Source organism: Hyalella azteca, unplaced genomic scaffold (genome assembly GCF_000764305.2).
Source record: "Hyalella azteca isolate HAZT.00-mixed unplaced genomic scaffold, Hazt_2.0.2 contig15315, whole genome shotgun sequence".
NCBI lineage: Eukaryota > Metazoa > Arthropoda > Malacostraca > Amphipoda > Hyalellidae > Hyalella > Hyalella azteca.
The window spans coordinates 1-21,687 of record NW_025945171.1 but is presented as its reverse complement, the minus strand read 5'-3'; the positions used below and the strand labels follow the sequence as shown (position 1 = coordinate 21,687).

The 21,687-nt window shown below is 39.9% G+C and overlaps 1 protein-coding gene across 1 annotated transcript; it reads left to right on the top strand.

The window, feature by feature from the left end:
* Positions 1–1,970: 1,970 nt before the first annotated feature.
* On the top strand, positions 1,971–21,667 carry LOC108682775. Its single transcript, XM_018172014.2, has 22 exons — positions 1,971–2,177; positions 2,530–2,715; positions 3,021–3,130; positions 3,350–3,587; positions 3,941–4,144; positions 4,567–4,866; positions 5,042–5,245; positions 6,465–6,727; positions 7,222–7,260; positions 8,127–8,244; positions 8,407–8,616; positions 8,825–8,960; positions 9,383–9,571; positions 16,274–16,459; positions 16,605–16,784; positions 17,000–17,234; positions 17,561–17,677; positions 17,849–18,076; positions 18,413–18,563; positions 18,684–18,916; positions 19,180–19,399; positions 19,583–21,667. The coding sequence occupies exons 1-22, from the start codon at positions 2,076–2,078 to the stop codon at positions 21,341–21,343; spliced, it is 5,610 nt and encodes a 1,869-aa protein (XP_018027503.1). The 5' UTR covers positions 1,971–2,075; the 3' UTR covers positions 21,344–21,667.
* Positions 21,668–21,687: the final 20 nt, after the last annotated feature.

Below are 21,687 nucleotides of genomic sequence, written 5' to 3'. Positions count from 1 at the left end.
GCAACATCAATGTGTGATTGTGATACTTCATTTTTCTATATTACAGATATAGTAACTTATCTACAATACTGTATGTAATAATATAAATAGATATTGTTCATGTTTTTCAAGATATTTGTCAGTTGTTTGCAATTAACATAAAGTTTTAGATATAAAGTCATATATCCTGTAACTAAGGTAAATATCTAGTTTTCAGGCCCGTGTCCGTAGTTAGGTTCAATTTGGTGCTGGGATGGGATGCAAATTAATTCCCTTAAAGACACTGATTGGCGCAGAGATGGCAATGTATAATAGTGGTAGACACAGGTGTGAAAAATATCTACTGTGCAAACTTTGTCTGGTGATTCCTCATAATTTTTTGGGAACCTAAATATTGGCATTAAATGAATTGTCAAGCTTTTTTCTGATTGTTAATAAAACTTATTTTCTGAGCTTCAAATTTACTTGAAATGTGTCTTTAAAGCCAAAATATTATACTAAAAGTTTCACATTTTCAATCTTTGTAGACAGTGGACACATAAAGTGTTCTTCTCAATAGATAGTTATTCAAAATCAACCTTGTTAATGCTGATAATTTCTGGCATCTACATAGATACATATAGGCTGTCAATTAATTGATGGAATGATTGTGTATCTATGCTTTTTTCCACTCAGCTCATTCAAATGATGAAGTAAAATAGACAGTGGTAGCTAATCTATGCAATGGGGACAACTCACAGCAATTGAGCTTCCTTACAATCCATTATAAGAAAGATGGGCTTTATGTGTAGTTGTTAATTTTTCCCCAAATGTACTGTGACAATAGAAATAATTCCAGCTTCATAACTTGGCAAATCCTTGTCAACAGCCAAAATATATAGCAGGCTTCATTTTTTGGCATCCATTGTAAAATTCTAAGGAGGTTGTAATGAAGTGATACATAATAGTTCAAAGTTTCCCTCAGAACTATGTACAAGAGTTGTTACTAAAAACTCTCACTATTTCAATTTGAGATTTTTTCTGACCTTTCTTTTTCTTTTTCAGGGCATTTATGAATGTGCTGGCAGTCTTCTCTGTAGTGTTGTCTCTGCACTTGAAATGTCATGGAAGAGGTGATGTTTTACAATGGATCTGAGGGTGAAGAGCTCACTCTAATGGATACGGAGTAAGTTGATTTGCTTTTGTTTCAAATTTCTCAAGATTTTCATACTGGTAGCATAACAAGTTTTCTACAAAACTGCTTCTATTTGCTCTCCAAGTTTAGAGAATTTCTCAGTTTCTACATTTTTTCATCCATACCTATATATATAGGTATATGTGTGGTTGGGATATTTTCATATGAACTACATAATATGACACTAAATGCTATACTTTTTATACTGGAGTTTTTTTTTTTTGGCTTGAATTTATTTTTTGTTTGAATGACTTCTTCTGCAATAGTTTCTTTTTTAATATTGTTCACTTTACTGTTTGCTCTAATGTTTTTTTTTCTTCTTAATGAGACATTCATTGACAAAAATGTCAGTGTATACACTATGTTGATGATGGGATGTCAGAAAGTCATATGGATGTATGTGTACAGGTGACAACCCACTGAGGAGTTGAATTTTGTTTATTTCAGTGGTGGCATCATGGTGGAGCAGGGGGCTCTCACCTACACCATCCCTGACCAACAGCAGCAGCAGCTGCAGATCCAAGGGCAAGTACAGCAAGGACACACACAGTCAACTCCACATCATCAGCAGCAGCAGCAGCAACAACAAGGACAAATTCATCTACATCAACAACAGAAGGAGCAACAACAGCAGCAGCAACAACAACAACAGCACCAACAGCAGCAGCAACAACAGCAGCAGCAACAACAACAACAACATCAGCAACAGCATCAGCAGCAACAACAACAACAACAACAGCAGCAGCAGCAACAACAACAACAGCAGCAGCAACAACAACAACAGCAGCAGCAGCACCAGCAACAACAACAGCAGCAACATCAACTTCAGCAGCAGCAAGCTCAACAGCGACAACAGCAGGCCATTCAGCAAGCTCAGCATCAACAGCAATTGCATCCACACCAAGTGCAACAACATCAACTAATGCACCAGCAGCAAGCAACTCTCTACAGCCACAACAACCAGCAACAGCAGCAACAATATGTGTTACAACACCAAGCTACTCCTGTGGTTGTGCAGCAGCAGGTAACTTAATCTCTGTATGGCACATAACTTTTTTTGCTTCTTGTATTCGTGTTCAATTTGTCTCTTCTTAGTACTAGTTATTGCTTAACTTTCTTAGACCTTAGCTTGACAGCAATGTACATTCTGGCTTGAAAGCTTCTACTTGCTCTTGTCATTCCATTTCTACATTTTTTTTTCATCTGACAAACCAATCTGTTCTTATTATAAAATATCTTTATTGGTTTACCATATAGTATTTTACTACATTTTCTAAGTTCTTCAACTCATAAACATTATTTAAATTCTTTCATTAACAAGAATGCCTAGCCTTATTTTTTTGCACTCACCATTTACCAAGAACTCCTTTGCTCAGGTCTCACAGCAAATGTTGAAAGGTGGCATAATGCAGCAGAACCACCAAGGGCAACAGATGGTGGTTCACCAACAGCAGCAACATATCATCATGCAGCCACACATACCTCAGCACCAGCAGCTCATTGTTCAACAGCCTTCACAACAGCAAATTATTGCCTCTAACTTCATTCTGACTTCAAATCAGGTGATTAATTCTCAACTGCATTGCCTCTAACTTCATTCTGACTTCAAATCAGGTGATTAATTCTCAACTGCGCACCTATTCATGGAAAGTTTGCTTCTGACGATTTTTTAATTTTGAATGAAATTATTTTTTTGTCTTCTTTGCAATTTATCTTGAGGGAATTTTTCTATTCATCAATGACTTGATGAATCGGTGAACTATTAACCTGAAAATTTGATTTGTGAAAATTAATTCTTTGTGCTGATAAATAAGTTTAAACTGTTATTGTTGTATTGAAAAATTAATTCGAACATTCATTGTTTCAGCAAATAAAAGGTCACCCTCCAGTTATCCAGTACTTGCCTCCACCTCAGTCCCAACAGCAAAGCCAGCAGCAGCTTATGCAACAAACCAGCTCAGCACAGCGCCTTCAACAGTGAGATTATTAGAAATTGCTTTTTTGTGTTCTGAAACCTGCATTTGAGGCTTGCATTTGTTATTGTTTTGCATCATGCTTCATCATGTTCCTTGCTCACCTTAAATTGCTAAATTATATTTTAATTGCATTATACATGTCATTTTTATGGTTGCACAGAATTCCGTGCTTGAAACCATTATCAATAGACAATAGTTATTAATTATGTTTGACTGTCAGGGAGGGAGCAACACCTGACAACATGCGCAAGCAGATCCAGGTGCAGGCGCAGTTTCGTCAGCAGCAGATGCGACAAGTTCAGCTGTCTGGACATGGACAGCCACAACCACAGATCGTTCATTTAAATTTATCTCAGCAGCATTTCCAGCAGCAAGGTGCTCAGCAGCAGCTCATTCCTGCACAGCTCATGCAGCAGCAAGATGGACAGCAGCCTCAACAAATTGCTCTTATTCAATCGGTGGGTAAAATTTCACTTTCTTGTTGTTTCAAATTGGTTATCCAATATTGGACCTAAGGTTTCACTTTTTAAAACTTTCACAGTAATGCAGAAATGTTACAATGTTACTGCAGGCCACATATAAAACCCACGTGATTGGCATCGAACTGTTCAGATAATGGGTGCTGTATATTGATCTGATTTCAAATTATACTTCTTGCATTTGAAACTTGAGTAGTAGTTTGGTCATGACTGAATTAATGTTATTTCCAAATGATGTACCGTATAACTTAGATGAATATTTTTGTTTTGCCTCTTGCCATCCATTTGAGAATGCATTACATGCGTACCAATGAGTTTTGTATTGTGTGCAGTCAGTGAAAGGGACAGAAGGCTTGCAGTACCAAATGAGGCTGACCCCTCAGACTGCCGCGTCAGGACCTGGCCTGATGACGTCAGGCGGCGTGGTGAGGCCTCACCTGCGTCAGGTGCACACCATGGCCGTGTCGCCTGTGTCGTCGTGTCACCAGCCCACCCCGCATATGCAGACCATGGTCGGCCTCAGTGTCCAGCAACAGGTTAGTTCTTTTTTTTCGAAAAATTCATGTAAGCAAATTGGTTTTTATTTTACATTTAGCGTATGTGTGTGAAATGTCAAGAAGATCGGTTGATAAATGTTGAAGTTTTTTCGTAACCGAAACGATCCCCTTAATACTAGAGAATCTTGGTGGACAACAACTTTATTAGTAGAATGTTTCTGTCAGTAAAACTAAGAGCTGAATAGTTTGTAGGCTTACACCTATAGTGCGAAAGGTGACGGAGTATTAGATGGGGTCTGCATAGGTAAAGATAGGTCAATGCTGATGAAAAGGCTGGCGGAGATGAAGTATGTGCTCTCACATAATTCACCATCCCTAAAAATCCCTAAAACACGGTAAAGTTCCTAAAATAATTAGGTGTTCTCCCTGCCTCAGCATTATATGTATGTTCACTCTAACAGATGCAAACGCAAGCCCCTCTGACGCCAGCTCAGAAGCGCCAACAAGGTCGTCAGCAGCAGCAGATAACTTTGTTGTCCACGAACATTGCTGGGTCAGGGGCTGAGGGCACAATGATTACTCGTCCTCAGTCTCTGGTTGAGCGTCCTCAGCAGCCCGCGCCCCACAATCTTCGTGGCATGAACCCTTCTGAAGGCCCGCGTCCCGTGGGGCTCCCGAGGGTGCGGCATCCAGCGCCTGGGCAGGGGATGAGAAATCCTGCTATGCTCAACAGAATGCCTCGTTATGCGCAGCCCGGAATTGTGAGTTGTTCTAGGCTTTGTCTTATGAAACGGACATTTGATTATGCTGTGCAGGCTCTCTATTATTTATATTTCTCCCTTATTAAAATGTAGAAATGTAGTTGTAATCGATGGATTTATTGTAAACAATTTTTATTGCTCTAGTGTTAAAACCATGCATTTGATTATGCTACAGCAGATGCAGCCTGGAGTTCAGTCTGTTGCCAGCTCCCAAGGCTCAGGCGTCGGGGTGGTGACGTCCCAGGCCCCGCTCCAGCAACCCACTAGCAACAATATTGCCCTGCTTGTCTCCCCTGCTGATGTTGATGCTGTTACCTCGTCCGTCGATCAGCAAATCAACGCTCCTGGCACAGCCGTCACATCGTCGCCGCCAGCCACCGTAAGTTACATCATTGTTAATAATATCCTCCCTCCTCGCTTGCAATAATTTGGCACCTTGTTGTTGACCCTCCCCGCCTCGCTTCACGGCGCGAAGCGGGGCCTAGACCCAGTTCTGGGGCCAGCCAAGTCGGCCGCCCCAGCGGTCCAGCAGCCCCGCGGCGTTCACGGGGTCTGCCCAAAGGTCACCCACCGACAAGGATGTGGGCATTTCAGGGCAGGAGAAAAGATGAATGGTGTCGTGCGTGTTGGATAGACAGAGTGGGCAAAGTGGAGAAGGGTGTGTGGCAGGGTCCATTTTATTTAGATACGAGAGAAGTAGCGGTGATTTGATTGTGCAACGTTGGGCAAGGTTCCTGCGTGCAGGTCTGGGTAGGTTGATTTCAGCTGGGTGGATCTGTGATGTGGGGATGTTTAGAATTTTATTGTGAGGAAGGGTTGCAAGATAGTTTACTGTGATAGTAGTGTGGATTGTTTTGAGATTTTGTTTGATGTGCCTTGTGTGGCTTGAGCAGGTCGGGTATTTATGTTGGTGGTGAAACCTGAGTTGTGGAAAATGGTTTGTTTCATGAGACGATGTGGATGCGGCTAAAGGGCGAGGGTGTGTAGTGGGTGGGTTGGGTTTTGTGCTTTCTGTCTGAGTTGTGAGGCGTGAAGTTTGAGGTGTTGTGTTAGGGGCAGGAGTTTGGTTTCTTGGTGAAGGTGAGGGATGTTGGTGTCTGCGGTACATCCTGTGGCTATCCTGAGTGCTGCGTTCTGGACTGTTTGCGTGGGTGATATGCAAACAGTCACGCACATGGGTGATATAATTATATCACCCATGTGCGTGGGTGATATAATTGGTGACCAGGATGAGTTTGCGTATTCGACGATTGGACGCGTAATTGTTTGGAATGTGGTTGTGAGCAGTGAGTAATTTGGCACCTTCTTCTGTGCTTTCTTTTGTTGCAAGTTTTTGTTGACTTGTCTATGATGTAGAACACATAATACCGACTGTAGTGGTTATAGATTATTTTGCATACTGTGCCGAGTCTCGCGGTTTTGAAATATTTCGGTGAACGCGTGATTTTATCTTCGTTTCTCATGCATCGATGAAACGTGATAGCTAATTTGTTGCACTAATGAGCATTAATTTCTCCAACTCTTGATACAGTTTCCTTTCTATTGTCAAAGGGCTTTTTGTAGCCTTAATATTGTTTTCTACTATATTCGGTCATCAGGTCGCAATGAGCAGCAACGGTGTGCCCGCTAGCACGTCCCTAGTCATGTCTCAGCAACAAACATCGCAGCAGCAGGCAGCTCAACAGCATTTAACACAACAGCAGGCATCACTGCAGCAGCCGGCACAGCAGCAGGGTATCAAGAAGCTCTCACTGGAGCAGTATCGCAGCAAGCAACTCATTCGTCAACCTGCACCTCAAGGCCAACCTACCCGCTTCCTCCCTCAGCATCCAACGCAGAATGTCGCTCGCGAGGTTATTTTGTAAGTTGCACTGCTGGCAGGGTGCCTTCATGATCTCATTCATTTTATTATGTGAATAACATAAAATGTAAAGAAACTGAGGCTTCTGCCAGCTCTTGAAAATGAACGTGATTGCAGTTCAGTGACTGGTAAACATTTAGCCTGGCAAGGATCTTCTGAAACTGACTGCAGAGTTTGCTAGTTCATTTCACAATGTGTTTTTTTTTCATAAGATTCTCGGGTTTGAATTGGATTGCAAAACTTTGATAAAACGTGTTTTCATTGGTAATTTATTTGCCTGAAGCATAGTATTGCACACGGTGTAATATTGTGTCGCATTTTGTTTCAACCTAGTTTTCTATATTTTGAATTTTCCTCACTCAATCTCAGTTTACAATTGCGATTTGCTGTTACAATTGTCTAAAACTAGCTTGTTCATTGTCATATTTAATCCTGCAATGCAGTTTTCTTTCAGTTTCCTGTAGGTTCTAATAAAATTTTTATCGTCTTCCCAGGAATATAAAGAACTCTAAAGGGTTGCTGGGAATGAACAAGTAAGTTGTAGTGTATAAAGTCTCCACTTTTAGAAAACTATTTACAAATTGTTTACTTTTTACTAAAATGAATGATTTATTTAAGTAGAGCGACACGTATTGTAATTCTTTAATCTCACTCAACACGTGTCAACTTAACGCCTAACAAAAACCTTTTGTTATATTTTTCGTTTGGCCAAATGAGATGATTAACTTTATTAGAATGTTGCAGCTCTTCCATTGAATCCAGATCTGTGCTGCTCTAGGCGGACAGTTTTTATGGAAATTGGGTTCTGTAGGTGTCCATTGAGGCCTGCAGTAATTTTAACAGCCGTGGTCTTTCGATTGTTCTTCAAAATTCGAATAGGTACCGACGGTCTCTCTCAGACAACTTCGACTTTCGGCCAGACCTGTACTTTGCTGAGGACGCTTTCCCTTCTCTTTCAAAAGCAGTCAATAATTTTGAGACATTACCTGTATAAACGTCTTAGGGAAGTTTCTGTCACACTAGCACCTGCCATACGGGCACCAACTATTTGGCCCCTTTAAAAGTCAGAGAGGTTTAGCATTTACAGGTTAGGTTATAAACACAAAAATTTACTAAAAAACAGCTGTGCAGGGATAAAATTTCAATTAGCAGCAACAGTAACAAAAAAAAATATTAAAATATGTCACGTTTACGTTGTTTATAACATGTACAAAAGTTACGATATCAAAATGTCAGGCGTTTCCCTGATTTTGTCCAACCCACGTACTTGATTTAAAAAAACACGTTATGTTCGTAAAACAATTTGTAATCAATAAAGGAAACCTAGTTTCTAGTGGGATGTACTCCAAAGTGTTGAATAATATTATCAATAAGACGTGTTTATTTGTTACACTTGCAGCCGAAACTTAAACTTAGGCCACACGGTAGCTGCCCAACATCAAGCCATTACAGCGCAGCACGAACACATCATGTCTTCCCCTGACTCAACCAGCGCTGCACCTGATCACGAGGAACAGGTTAGTATTGAAGTAGATTAGTTCGTTCGTATCGAGCTAGGCACATGGTAAATATTTCGTATATGAATAAATTGAAATATTACACTGGTTCATTATTGGATCTTATGACATAGTTATTAAATTTATCTCCATCTCATTCTCTAATTTAATTTCTGTTAGCAGGATAAAGGTGCTCGTTATCTGCCTGGTCACCAAGCTAAATGTGACAACTGCGGGATCCTGAGTGACGACTTCAATACTTGCCAGCGTTGCCGGAAACCTATCTCCAAAACTGCCAAAATTTTTCCAGCTACGAGCAATGCTAACCTGGTAACTTCTTCCGCGTCTCAGCAACAGCCGGTCTATCTGACGGGCTCACAGATCATTAAACAAGTGAGGCCGCAAATATTTCTCTTGCTAACTTCAATATTGCATGCATTGTTGAAGAATATTCATGGTAAATCCAATAACCTCTTCAGTTTCCTATTTTTAAATTGGAAAAAACATTTAATCAGTTGCAATTCATGTAGGGGCATGTATATTTCATTATTTCAAGTTAACATATACACACCGTCTCAATGAACTCCGTAATTCTTCAAAGGACTTTTACGGGAAATCTGGAGGAGGAAGACGTCACGATAAAGCCATCAACAGCAGCTATTCTCCGCGCAACAGTAACCACAAGCCCTCACACCGCGGCCGAGGACGAGGCAGAACTAGAGCCTACGATGAACCTGGTGAGAGAACTGTTGCCATCACATCTGTTCTCTGTGCTGTTTTCAGTGTCTTAACTGAGCTTTATTAAGTTCGTCTTCTTGCAGCTCCTCAAGAGGTTAACAAAGAAACTATTAGCCACACCACCAGCTTGATGCAGCCAAATTATCGTTCGCATCTAATGAATATTATTTTCGGCCTTTGAGATTATAGGATGGTATAGAGTTGCTGTAATTCTTGTGGTAATTTTGAAGCAATGCTTTTGAGAAATGCAATTAAAGGAATAGATATCGCGTTCATGACAAGAATTTATCGCTGTTAGGGTCATTCGTCGCTCAGTGATAATGTAATGGGTTTCTTCTCTTTTTATTCCAAATAATTTTAGCCTGTACGCTGCTACGCATGATTTGAGTGGGCATAATCAACATCATAAATTGATCCGCAGAGATTCTAACACTATCGTCTGATGATGATGACGGCAATGCTAGCAGCGATGGGAGCGCCTCAAAGCCCGGCAAGCCCAGCCACAATATCCAGCATGGGGTCAATCCATATAGATTAGACAATTTTAACAAGAAACTGGACTTCATTATCAACAATAAGGAGCCTAAGATACCACCACAAAACCCAGCAGGTCAGTCAGTGTATATATTAGCTGAAATAAATGTTGTTGGTTCGACGTTGCTCGTGACCGGTGAGTTCTTTATCGCTATTATTTGTTCAAATTGTGTTGATGGGGAATTGTCCAGCATAGTTTTTTGCAAAGGTAACATAAGATATAGAATAGAANTTTTAAGACTGAACATATGCTCCTGCATAGCTTCGTCTAGTCTGTTTTTGAAGATGTTCATAATCGGAGCGTCAACGATGCTGTCAGGCAGGCTGTTCCACATGTCGATTTGGAAGACTTGACTAGGTTCCATGCAATGGTTACAAAAATAGTTAGATAGGTCTTCATCAGCATAATGATGCATTCATTTGCCATCTTTGTAACTTAATTTTTTTAACTTAATATTTGTACCAATTTTCAAGTCTTTTTGTATGAACAGGTTTCACGAGTTTCGACTGCTGTTCTTTCCTGATCGATGAGTTTTTTGTGACGACTCACGATTTCTTGTGAAAATATGAATTGACGATATTAATTAAAAATTAAATTTTTGGAGTTTTCCACTAATTTTAGGTCGAACTTTTGTAGGCTTGAAGTTTGATTGTCGTTATATGCTATAACCGGGGTTTAGTTATACTTTAGGACCCGCTCGAAAAACTTGCAAGTTGGTTTTCTATTAGTGGTAACAATGGCGGCACGTGGTGCGTATTTCTCACTCTCAGTGATCGACGATTGTCGTTGAGTGCTGCTGATATTCGTCTGTTTTACCGACGGTGCCTACACATTGTTTCTATCTAGCTAGTTCATTACTCAACGTAACTTAAACAAACCCACAAAAACATGAAGAAAAAATTACGTTTGCGCGAGGGGTTTAAAAATAGAAAGAAACAGTCGATGGCACCCAGGGAAAAACTCAAGTGGAGTAAGTTTTAGTAGTAGGCTATACAAATTACAAAATGATCTAGGTAGGTATTAGAAAAGCGGTACTATTGCAAAACTCATTGATTGATAGAACAATCGTTTTCAATGAAATTTCGAGTAATATTTTGAAATGACTCATTGAAACGTGTCGTTTTCTTTAATTTGTTTAGTCTATGCCCCATGGCATAGTAGTTGCAAAAAAATTTTTAGAATCGTTCATTTATTATTTAGGTACTCATCTACTTAATTTTAATCTAGGTAGGCCTAGCTATTTCTTGTGTACATATGGTGATGCTGGTATACTAGATACCTACTTATTAGTCTAAATTATAAGATTCAAAAATGAACTTTAGGAAGTAAAAAAAAATGTTCTACTAGGGTGGGTAAATTTTGTGAGGAAAAAATTATAGGTATGATGGTCATCAACTCATCATTAACCATTTCTAGCTTTAAATAATAAATACTGTAAAATGGGGTAACTTAGACCGGCGGGGTAACTTAGACCACTTTTCGTTTTTTTTTACAAAAACCCCCACAACTCAGAAACTATTTGACATAGAAAAATTTTGTCAATGGGCATTAAAGGCCTAATACTGAGGCTACATAATACAATAGAAAGATTTAAAAAGTTTGCATATCTAATAGGTTAAAAAATTAAAAATGTGACCTACGAAAAAAAGCTAATATTTAAAGCCTGTCAGAGTACCCTATCCAATTTTTTTATTTTTTGGTTAAATAACTCCAGGTTTTGATGCATTGTAGTAGAACTCTTCTAGTTACATATGCAAATGACAAATTTTAGGAAAGTCTCATAGTTTGCAAATGGGGGGCGCTAAGAACAGGTTCTTTTGAATAACCTATGGATTGCCACCATGCCTGGATACCAGCATTATTATACTTGAGAAATTGGTTTAAATCTTGAGTAGGTATACGCTGTATATTCCGTCACATTAAGGACGCATCGAGAAATGAAAAACTATAAAAAAATAACCGTATGCGTTAATCAAGTTCTGTTTGCTTTATGTGACTTTCAAAACATTGCACTATGCGTCAGCAACAACGAAACGTCACAAAATGTTGCCATATTTATTTAAAAGCCTTTAGAATGCAAACCTACCAAATTCCTATATTCCGTCACTGTGTGTGGCTATATTTGGCATGTGGTGAGGCATATTCCGTCCGCGCTTCAAATTCTACTGACACAGTGATACGTAATGCTGTCATCCACGTGTTCGAATTTCATTCGCTGTGTGAGCTGTATTGGAAAACAACACGGCTTTGAATTAGAACACTAATGAATATTGAATACTACTTAATTACGCTTTTAATTAACAACTATTAAGCTTTTAATTAGGCAAATTTTAATTTTTGTACGCAGCTTGGAACGATCTCTGTGTGTCCAATTCAAGTTGTGACGGAATTAGTTTTCATGTGTCTAAATCCATTTCTCAACTTAATCATCTATTAATTTATTTACCACTTGAAATCAGCGAATACAAGTATACTTAAAGGATTCCTAATATATTCACAGACGTATTTAAAAGTCTCCAACCATAATATTCTTCCTATACAAACAGTTATTCATTATTTGGTAGAGCAAGCTGTCAGCTGCCAAATTTGACACATTTTTCGATGATCTCACTGGGTAGCGTGCATTGTCTCTCTTTGGATCTTAATATTTTCCCGCTAGATGGCCAAGACCTAGTGTTTTGGCAGTAGTTTGATGCGCAAATGTATGACGTCACCATTTCAACCATCAACGAATGCATGGAACTAAAACAAAGCTTAATATAAAGGAAAAACTAGAGAGGTGATGGAATTACCCACGATGTCGGAATATACCGCGTTTACCCTAAATGAGGAAATTAAAAATGAACTGATTCTCTTACCCACTATGCTGTGGGTAATTCTGAGACCCCTCAGCTTTATCCTTTATAGCCATTATGCTTGGTCTTAGTTCCACGCATGCGTAGATGGTTGAAATAGTGATGTCATACTATTGTGCCGTGTGCGCAAGATTTACGCAAAACACTAGGTCTAGCGGGAAAATGTTAAGATCCGCAGAGTGAAAGTCCAAGTCTACTAGTGAGAACATTCAACATCGAAACACGTATCAAAGTTGATGGGGCTAGTTGACCTTGCTTACTAAATAGTGATAAACTGTTTGTGTAGAAAGACTATTATGGTTTGAGACTTTTAAATAAGTCTGTGAATATATTAGGTAGGAATCCTCTAAGTATACTTGTATATATCGTTTTTAAGTGGCAAATAAATTAATAGATGATTGATTCAAGAGATGGCTTTAGACACATAAAAACTAATTCTGACACGGCGTTGGAATTACGACACGCAGCCACAACACAGGGTGTCATATTCCAACACAGCTCACACAGGGTGTCAGAATTCCAACACAGAATGTCGGAATTACGATTTTTAAGCGCTGTCAGAATTAGTCTCACAATATGCTGCATTTAGTCACACAGTGTTGGGATTCAGCAATTTTGTACATTTGAATTCTAAAGGCTTTTAAATAAATATGGCAACAGTTTATGACGTTTCATCATTGCTGGCGCATAGTGTGGTGTTATGAGAGTGGCATTAAACCAATCAGAACTCGAGTTGCGCATACAGTGATCTATTTATAGCCATTTATTTCTTGCTACGTCCTTAAGGTGTTGGAATATGGTGTGTTTACCCTATGGGTATGCTAAGTTTCCATGAAGTAATCACTTTGAAGTTGCGTCCGTGCAGCTTTCACTCAACAATTAAAATTATAAAAAGTATTAGTTAGAGATTTGTCTCTTTAGTTAACTGCAATGAACTAGACTTCATAAAGTAATTACAATTTACAACTACCCTCACTGAGCGAGGTTAATGTAATCAAAATTCATTGTTGTTAATTGATTTTTTGGTTAACTGGAGCCTTTGCTAACCAAGGTTCTACTGTAAATGTGTTTTTAGTGGTGTCCCTTTTTACCCCTATCATGCGGAAATGGCCGCTATTTATTTTTGAAATGAGATCTGCATATTCCATCAATCAAGTTTTTAAGGGGACCGTCTACCTTAAAAATCAGCCATAAACAAAACACAACACCCATGCCACTACCTACGCAACCACCTACCTACACACAGGCAAATAGTGCAAACCCCCACACAGATACTACACCAACATACTAGATACTGTACCCCCACCCCAAGGCAATCCCAGCACAAAAAAACACACAATTATGACACTTAGAATGCTGGAGCTGGCTGGCAACAACAAAGTCCTTGGACACCCACCACCTGACATAAGCAGCACAGAAACACAGCTCTCTAGACTGGAGAGAGTACACCTAACCAGGCTGTGCTGCGGCCACCACCCCTCACTACAAACATACGCAAACAGAATAGGCCAAGCAGATACAGACACCTGTCCATCCTGCCAGAGAGCTCCCCACACTATCACTCACATTCTCCTGGAATGACTGCTCTGGCAGGACCTCGGACAACACCACCACATAACCTTGACCCTACAGCTCTGGAGCGACCCCCTGTCGGTGGTGTCATACCTGCGCGAGGGGGGTCTCTCGTAAAATTGAGAACGGGGAACCACAACAACAACCATAAAAATTGAAATTTTTGGCTTTTCCGGTTTTTAAGCTCATCTTAAAGCTTACTTTCTGCTGCATCAAACGGTACTAAAACCATCTCTGTACGTTGATTTATGCGTTCAGGACAGATCCCGAAAGGGGGGAGTGTGTTGGGGTCCCTTCACAAAAGTCTATGGAGATAATTACTGCCAAGCCGTATAAAATGGTTATGACTGGACCTGCAGCTCGGTGCAGCCATCATGTGGAAAGGTGTTGATGTAGTCGTCCTATGCCCCGCTGACTGACTTTGGAGTGGGATAATGCTTGCTTTGGGTATCTAAGCTACGTTACATGCCTTTACATATAGCGCCGCGGTTTTTTGCCTCTACTGAAAAGGTTGAAAACATGAAAACCTCATGGCAAACCTATCTCCTCCTAGAGTTTTGAAGCTACATCAATGAGATGTATATCATTCAATTTGCCAAGAAAAGGTTTTCCAATTTGTTTTTGGGTTTTTTTTTCCAGTTTGTTTTTGTTTTGGTTTTTTTTTTGCAAAAGGTTGGGGAAGTTGGGGTTAAATTAAAAATTTTCGGCCAAATTGTTCCCCCCCCCCCAAAATTGGGAATTTAAAAACCCCCCGGCCCGTTTGTTGGCCTTGTTTTTTCGGCTTGGATTGTTTTTTTTTTGGTTTTTTTGGTTTGAAATTCTTGTGGGGGGTTGGTTTTTTTAAGTTCCCCTTTTTTGGCCTTTTTTTAGGATTTTCCGTTTTTTTTTCAATTTTTTCAAAAATTTGCCTTGATTAAACCTTGGTTTTTTTTAGGGTTTACACATGTGTCCCAAATTTCACATTGATCCCTTTGTAAATTACCGAGATAAAATTTAGGGTAGACACTCCCCTTAAAATGAGCCAAACTTGTCTATGAAATGTTTCATGGTAAGAAGTTATTTATGAATAATATACGTTTAAAAATAAGTGTATTAAATTTTGATTACAAGATTTGTAGCAGACAGACAGATAAACAAGAAGTGAAGTTAAAGAGAAGTATTGTAAAAACGCTCAAAAATGTCCCTTATTACCCCGTTTGATGGTATTGGTAGATTCTCTCTAATTGTTGAAACCTCTTCTTATAAATTTTTTAGAAACCATTTCATTTTGAATTCCCTGATAACCTAATTTAGTTCCAAATTTAATCCAAACCATAATACTGGTATCCGGGATACTTTACTGGTTTAAAAGAACTGAAAAATAGGTAGTGAAAAAATTCTCTACTTTGTCACCATTTTATTTATATTGTGACTCCAAAGTGACGTTTTCAATAATTTCTTAATTTTTGGACTTGATTGTACACTTTTATCAACAATTGGATAAGGGATTCATCTAGCTGGAATCTTGCGGCTCCAAAATTGGCGGGAAATGGTAGAATTATAAAACGGGGAGGTTTCTCAAGTGCACTCCACCATAATACACTCATAATGCACAACAACTGCAGCCCTATGATGACCGGGGGATGAATTAGTGTTGGGTTAAGTCAACCAGCTAAATGACACTTTTTTCCATTTTCCATTGCCTAAAAATTAAAAGGTATGTTAAAGTTGATTGCCACCGTATGCCACATCAGAAAAAATTTGAGCATGTAAAAAAGTAGGGGTCCAAACCCCAAAATTAATGTTCCATTTGCTTTTTTTTTTTCAAACTTCTCAAGTTGAGATATCTTTAATTCATATCAGTGACGGTTGGGTTGGTGATACTGAGTCAAATTAAAGTTTGATAAATTCCCGTCACATTTGCATGCCCTGGTCTAATGCATGCCCATCAAATTGGAGATTTCAAGCTCACTGACCATATTTGGTAAATTTGTTTAATGTAATCTGTTTTTTAAATAAACAATATCTGGGAAAATGTCCGGAAATAAATTTATCCTGGAATTTCACTTTCTCACTTGTTTCAAATTGCTAATTCTGCAGTTTTATATGTTTGCTTGCCAAAGGATTTGGGTGTAGGAGACTAATTTTGAGATCTTGATGTGTATGCTCATATTTGTTTGAGAGTTGAATCTGACAGTAAATTGATACTGGATGATGCATTACTCAAATTGGAAGCTCATATGCTTTGTCAATGTTTGCTCTACATGTATAAAAGTTTTGAAACTTATTGCCAAGTAACAAGGTTGTTATAGTCGGAATCTGAAGCCCAGTCCTCACTGGAGTAATTAATCTGTTTGAATTCTACTTTCAGATGAGCAGCCTGCAGAAGAACAGCCCTCATCCGAGATGGAAGATCTCAAGCCTGAGCCAATTTCTTCCAACTACTGCCAAGTTGTGTGCCGAACTGTGAGAATTGGATCTTACCGAACTACTCCTCTGTGCGGTGTTATCTTCAACACCAGAGCAATCAGAATCAGTGTCAAACCTCTTGTTCCCGGTTAGTACAATGCTCAATAGTTCCTTAGTTCAGTCCTAAGTAATCTGGCTGCATACTAACGTTTCAAGACACTCATGTTTTGATGGAATTAGGTATTATTATTATTTACTCTTTGACCTGAGGCTCGTGTGTCTTCTCATTTCAGGATCACTACAAGTCGTGGATATCATCATTGGACTTTCTGATATTGTGCAAGTGAATTATCATTTCGGCAAGAGTATGCCAGTGCTTTTCCTCTTCCTAAGGGCTCATGCTGCCTCCAGAATTCGATGCCTATTGGGAATGAATGATCCTAAAGGGTTCTATTATGACCCATGCAGTACAGGTATGTCATAACTGATCTCTTCTTAAACCTCCTGATATACGGGCGATGATCCACATCTATTGCACTTGATGCTTGCATTACTTCCATTTTTAGTTGTAAGTCGTAAACGTTATTCCTTGCATTGCATCTGAAGCAGTACTTTTTAGTAACTTGATGTTTTTTGCAATGATTAATATTTGAGGAAACCTGTCTAAACTATCACTTTTCTATGGCAGATGATACGTTGAAGCGTGTGGTGCTCATGCCCGAAAAGTTTGTTGAAGAAAGTAAGAGTGCCATCAAGAATATTTTCAAGAGTTACATTGCTGAGGACGGGAAAATTATACAAATGGAGGAACTAAACCATGAGGAGGCCAACACGGTGTTGATGGCTGCCAGTGGACCAGAAGTGCATACTACTTTGCGTCAAACCTCCAAGAACATCAACCAATTCCCGCAACCTTCAAAAACGTAAGAAAAGTGTCATGTACTTTGCAATAAACCATTGTTTTGACCTACCTCATTTTTTGGGCATCATTATTCCGTTCTGCCCTGCAGTAAAAGCTTCATTTGAATGATTTTCATGGTTACGCTTTTCTTCTCTTGAAATATATTTTTCCATTATATTTCCAAGGCTCCTGTATCGTGTGATAAATTTCATGTAAATAGTGTATAAATGAAAAACGTTTCAATTGTTCATATAGTAATATTTTACTTTCTGCGTTGCATAAATTGTAGAAATGTTGGTTAATAAGTGCCCTGAGTTTTATTTATTACTGATTTTTTTTTGCTTCCAGGCTCCTGATTTATCCACCACCACCTCAGAAGGGTGGCATTTCCATCACCGTGGATGACTACCAAGTGCTGGAAGAAGAGAGCTTCCTCAATGATGTTATTTTGGACTTTTACCTCAAGTATGTTGTGTAATTGATAATAAGTACGCTAAGATACTTGGAGTTATTAACATGTTCAAATTTTGAGTGACTCCTTTGAAGGAACTCTGATTCCTTCAAATAATGTTCTGTAGGACTTATCCATATTTTTACCGATCATAAAGATATATAATATATAATGCATTTCTTCAGGTGGTTGCTGCATAAGTTGCCAGAGGAGCAGCGCAACAAAGTTCACCTCTTTTCGACATTTTTCTACAAACGTCTTACTTGTAAACCAAAGAAAATGAGGCGTCATCATCCTGTAGAAGATGATCCACGACTTTCAGCTGCGGAGAAACGACATGCCAGAGTCAAGTCCTGGACTAAATGTGTAGATATTTTTGACAAAGACTTCATCATCATTCCAATCAATGAACAGTGAGTATTGCTAGTTTAGTACATGATCGATCTAACGTTTAAACATAAATATCTGAAAAATTTATCTCTAATTGATTTTAGCGCATTTTCTCATTTATGAAAAAATGCACTATTGTGCTCGCCATGTTCGTCTGGCCGTCCGTGAACACGTTTTCGTTGACAAGAAAATGCGCTCTCTGTCACTCACTGCAGTGAGTACTGAGTTTTATTTTTAAATGAATAATCTTGGCATTTGACACTGGACCTGCACACTAGTCTCTGGGTCCTCATATGTATAATGTTAACCTCATTCGTGTGTTGTTTATGGGATCAAAATAGCATTTTTTTTTGTATCAGTGCACATTGGTTCCTGGCCATCATTTGCTTCCCTGGATTGCGCGCTCCTGTCCATTTTGAGACTGGAGAGCCCATAGCTCCTGAGGCCCTGGCTGCGGAGGAGGCAGCATGCAGCAAAAAGGGCGCTGGCAGGCATAAAGTACGGCACGAGGTAAGGCGCTCACTACATTAGCAACTGAAGTTTGAGTTTTTAATTTGAACAATTTATCTGCATTATGTACTTAAATACAGAAATGCCTTTATAAGTTTTTGACCTTCGAAATTATTCCAGCAAATTCCTATCATTGATGATGGGGAGTGGAGTGACCGTGACGAAGCTGAAGGGGACGAAGATGAGCTTGAAGAAGACGAGGATGAGGACGATGACGCCAATAGTCTGCAACCCTCGAGGAAGAAGAGCAAAACTACAGAGCAGCAGATCCCTGGGCTAGGAGGTGACGAGGAGCAGCAGCAGACGCCACCTGCCAAGACCAAGTCTGCCTGCACATTGCCGCCCATTAAACAGTAAACACCTATTTTTTAAATTACACAGTTGAATGTGAAGAGTTATATATATGCGCGTGATCTTAAGTTTGCTCGTATCACTTCAGCTGAGGCTGCATTGTTGAGTTGCATTTTTTCATAACTACTCGTGGAACTTCGCAGCCACAAATGCTGTTTGTGCACGTGATATGCTCTTTTATTTATGTAATTAGAAATATTTTCTCATTTCTCTTCTTACATTTAAATTGATGGCTGGTGTTTTGTATTGAAATTTTCTTTCACAGACCTTGCATTCTGATTTTTGACTCGCTGTCTGGCGGTCATCGTGCTCGCATCGTTGCCACGCTGAGGGATTACCTCACAGTGGAGCATCTCCACAAACGCAAAGAGGCTCGCGCCTTCACACGCGAGACAATGAAGGGCGCTGTGCCACGCGTGCCGCAACAGACCAATTACACCGACTGCGGCCTCTACACTCTTCAGTTCACCGAGAGCTTCTTTGATGTGATTATCCATACCTGTATTCGTGTCACGCTTAAATTATAGTCCCTTATAAATAAATAAAAAAATGAATTATTTGAGCATATTTTATGGCTAGCGATTTTGTTCCCATCATATTCTGGCAAGTAGTTCTGTCATGATTTTCTTATTTTGACCATAACGTTGACTTAACCTGACCTTTTTCAGCTACCTCTGAAGGACTACCGGTTTCCCATGCGTTCAATCGTCAACTGGTTCGACGAAGCCCTCGTAGCTGGCAAGAGGGAATTCATTGCGCTGCTCATCAAGAGACTGATGGATGAATACAACCCTAACCATAACATAGTGCTTCCAGAAATAAGCTTCAGTACGCCCGAAGAACGGGAGAAAGGCGGTCGTGCTTCCTGCCAAGCCGAGGAGCGTGAGCGTCAGCATAAACTGGCCCAAGAGAAAAATAAGGAGAAGATTGCGAATATTAAATCTGACAACAAAACGCCTGTGACTGAAAATATTCCTTTGCTAGGCGATGATGGAGCCTGCAAACAACCACCAGAAGAAACTGGTGCTGCTATGGAGAATAATAGAGCCAACGAAGCTTCTGCAAAAAATTCTAATGTAGATAAATCTAAAGATTCAGAAAATAAATCATCCGAGGCTCCAAAAGATGTACCAAATCCTTGCGATGGAGAAAGCGGCTCGAAGAAAAATCAGTCTACACTCTCAAAAGTTCGCTCTGAGGGTAAAATTGCCGCTTTACCATCCAAGGACCCTGTTAAGTCAGCTACAGCAATCATAAAAAACAAAAAATTGGTTTTAGGCGTCATCCCTTCAGTGACGCCTTTTGGCAGCCCGCAGGCAGAAAAATCAAGTGTTACGGGAACAACTAGTTCTAAAGGACCAGCCATTGTGTCATATAAACCTCTTCCGGCAAGCTTGGCCTCCATCCGAGACACATATACTTTCGACGATGCCAAGGACGACGAAGAAGAAAGCAATAATAATGAAAGCATTAATCTCTTGAAGGAACGTGCTGTTGTGGCTGTTACACGCACGTCAGCTTTGACTACTGGAGGCACGGTAGCTACTGTGCAAATGAGCTCAAGCATGGAGAGAAGCACAGCCGCTACACTTGCACGCCTCAATAGCAGAGTAGCCTCTGCAAACCTCTCAATGAATGGCCTGATGACTGATCACGCCAACAGTTCATCCGAACAATCATCGGGTGCCATCCTTGCCCCGCCTCAGGAGGACGTTGCTCACCTCAACAAGTATCCTATACTTGCATCGAGCCTCGGTAATGGTCGTCGAGTATCCGAAACAAAGAACTTGGTGAGCATTGCAAAGGACGAAAACGGTGTGTCTTCTACGGATTCAACCAAGGAAGCTGTTACTAACTCCACACATGTGAAAGATAGGCGTGAAAAGTCTAGTATTGTTAAGGAACCCATTGCTGTGAATAATGGGCATTTGAATAAGATTCTTGTTGGGGAAATATCTGGCAAAAAAGCAGTGTATTCAGAAGACGGTACCGAAGTTTTGATGTACCTGACTCCTGAAGAAGGCGGGTGCTCGCCAGCTGATCGAGAGGACAACGATTCTCCAGATATGTATGGCGATGCGGATTTAGCACCTGCTGAACGACTCTCTGACGAGGACGAGGGTGTGTTCGGCCGTCCGCTGAAAGGCAGTGAAGGCTCAATGGACTCCAATAGCACGATTTCAGTGGGCACAGAGGAACAGACCGTTCCTCCTTCGACACATACGAGCAGAAACTCACTATCCAGTACTGACAGTTCGACCGCCGATTGTGCTACTACCAACGACCGTAACAGTCCTTCGTCCCGGCCTTCCGAACGAGTTACTTCTTTCGGTCGTTCGATAAATACACCCAAACGTTTCAGAGATCTTGCTGACCCTGAAGAAACAAAGAAAAAGAAGACCAAAGCTCAAAATTCAGGACATCGGTAGCAGTTAGCACCCCTAGGCAATTATTTATATAATTCTACAAATACTTTTGTTGACGGTCTTTCGTCTTCATCCTGTTCTTCAGATATCGGTGTAGGGTCTCATTTTGTGTCAAATGTGTTGTCTTCCAATTTGATGATGCGCACCAGTTCTTGCAAGTTAGTAACGTGTTCCAGTGACGCAATGAACTCTGCTAACATTTCAACACTTGCTTCAAAATCGTTGTCGGATTCACTTGGACCAAACTCTGTAAAATTCTCTCACGTGGAGGTTGAACTCGCTTCTATTAACAAGTCTGATACAGCTGGAAGTCCGGTGTCGACGGATGCCTCATGTAATATTGATTT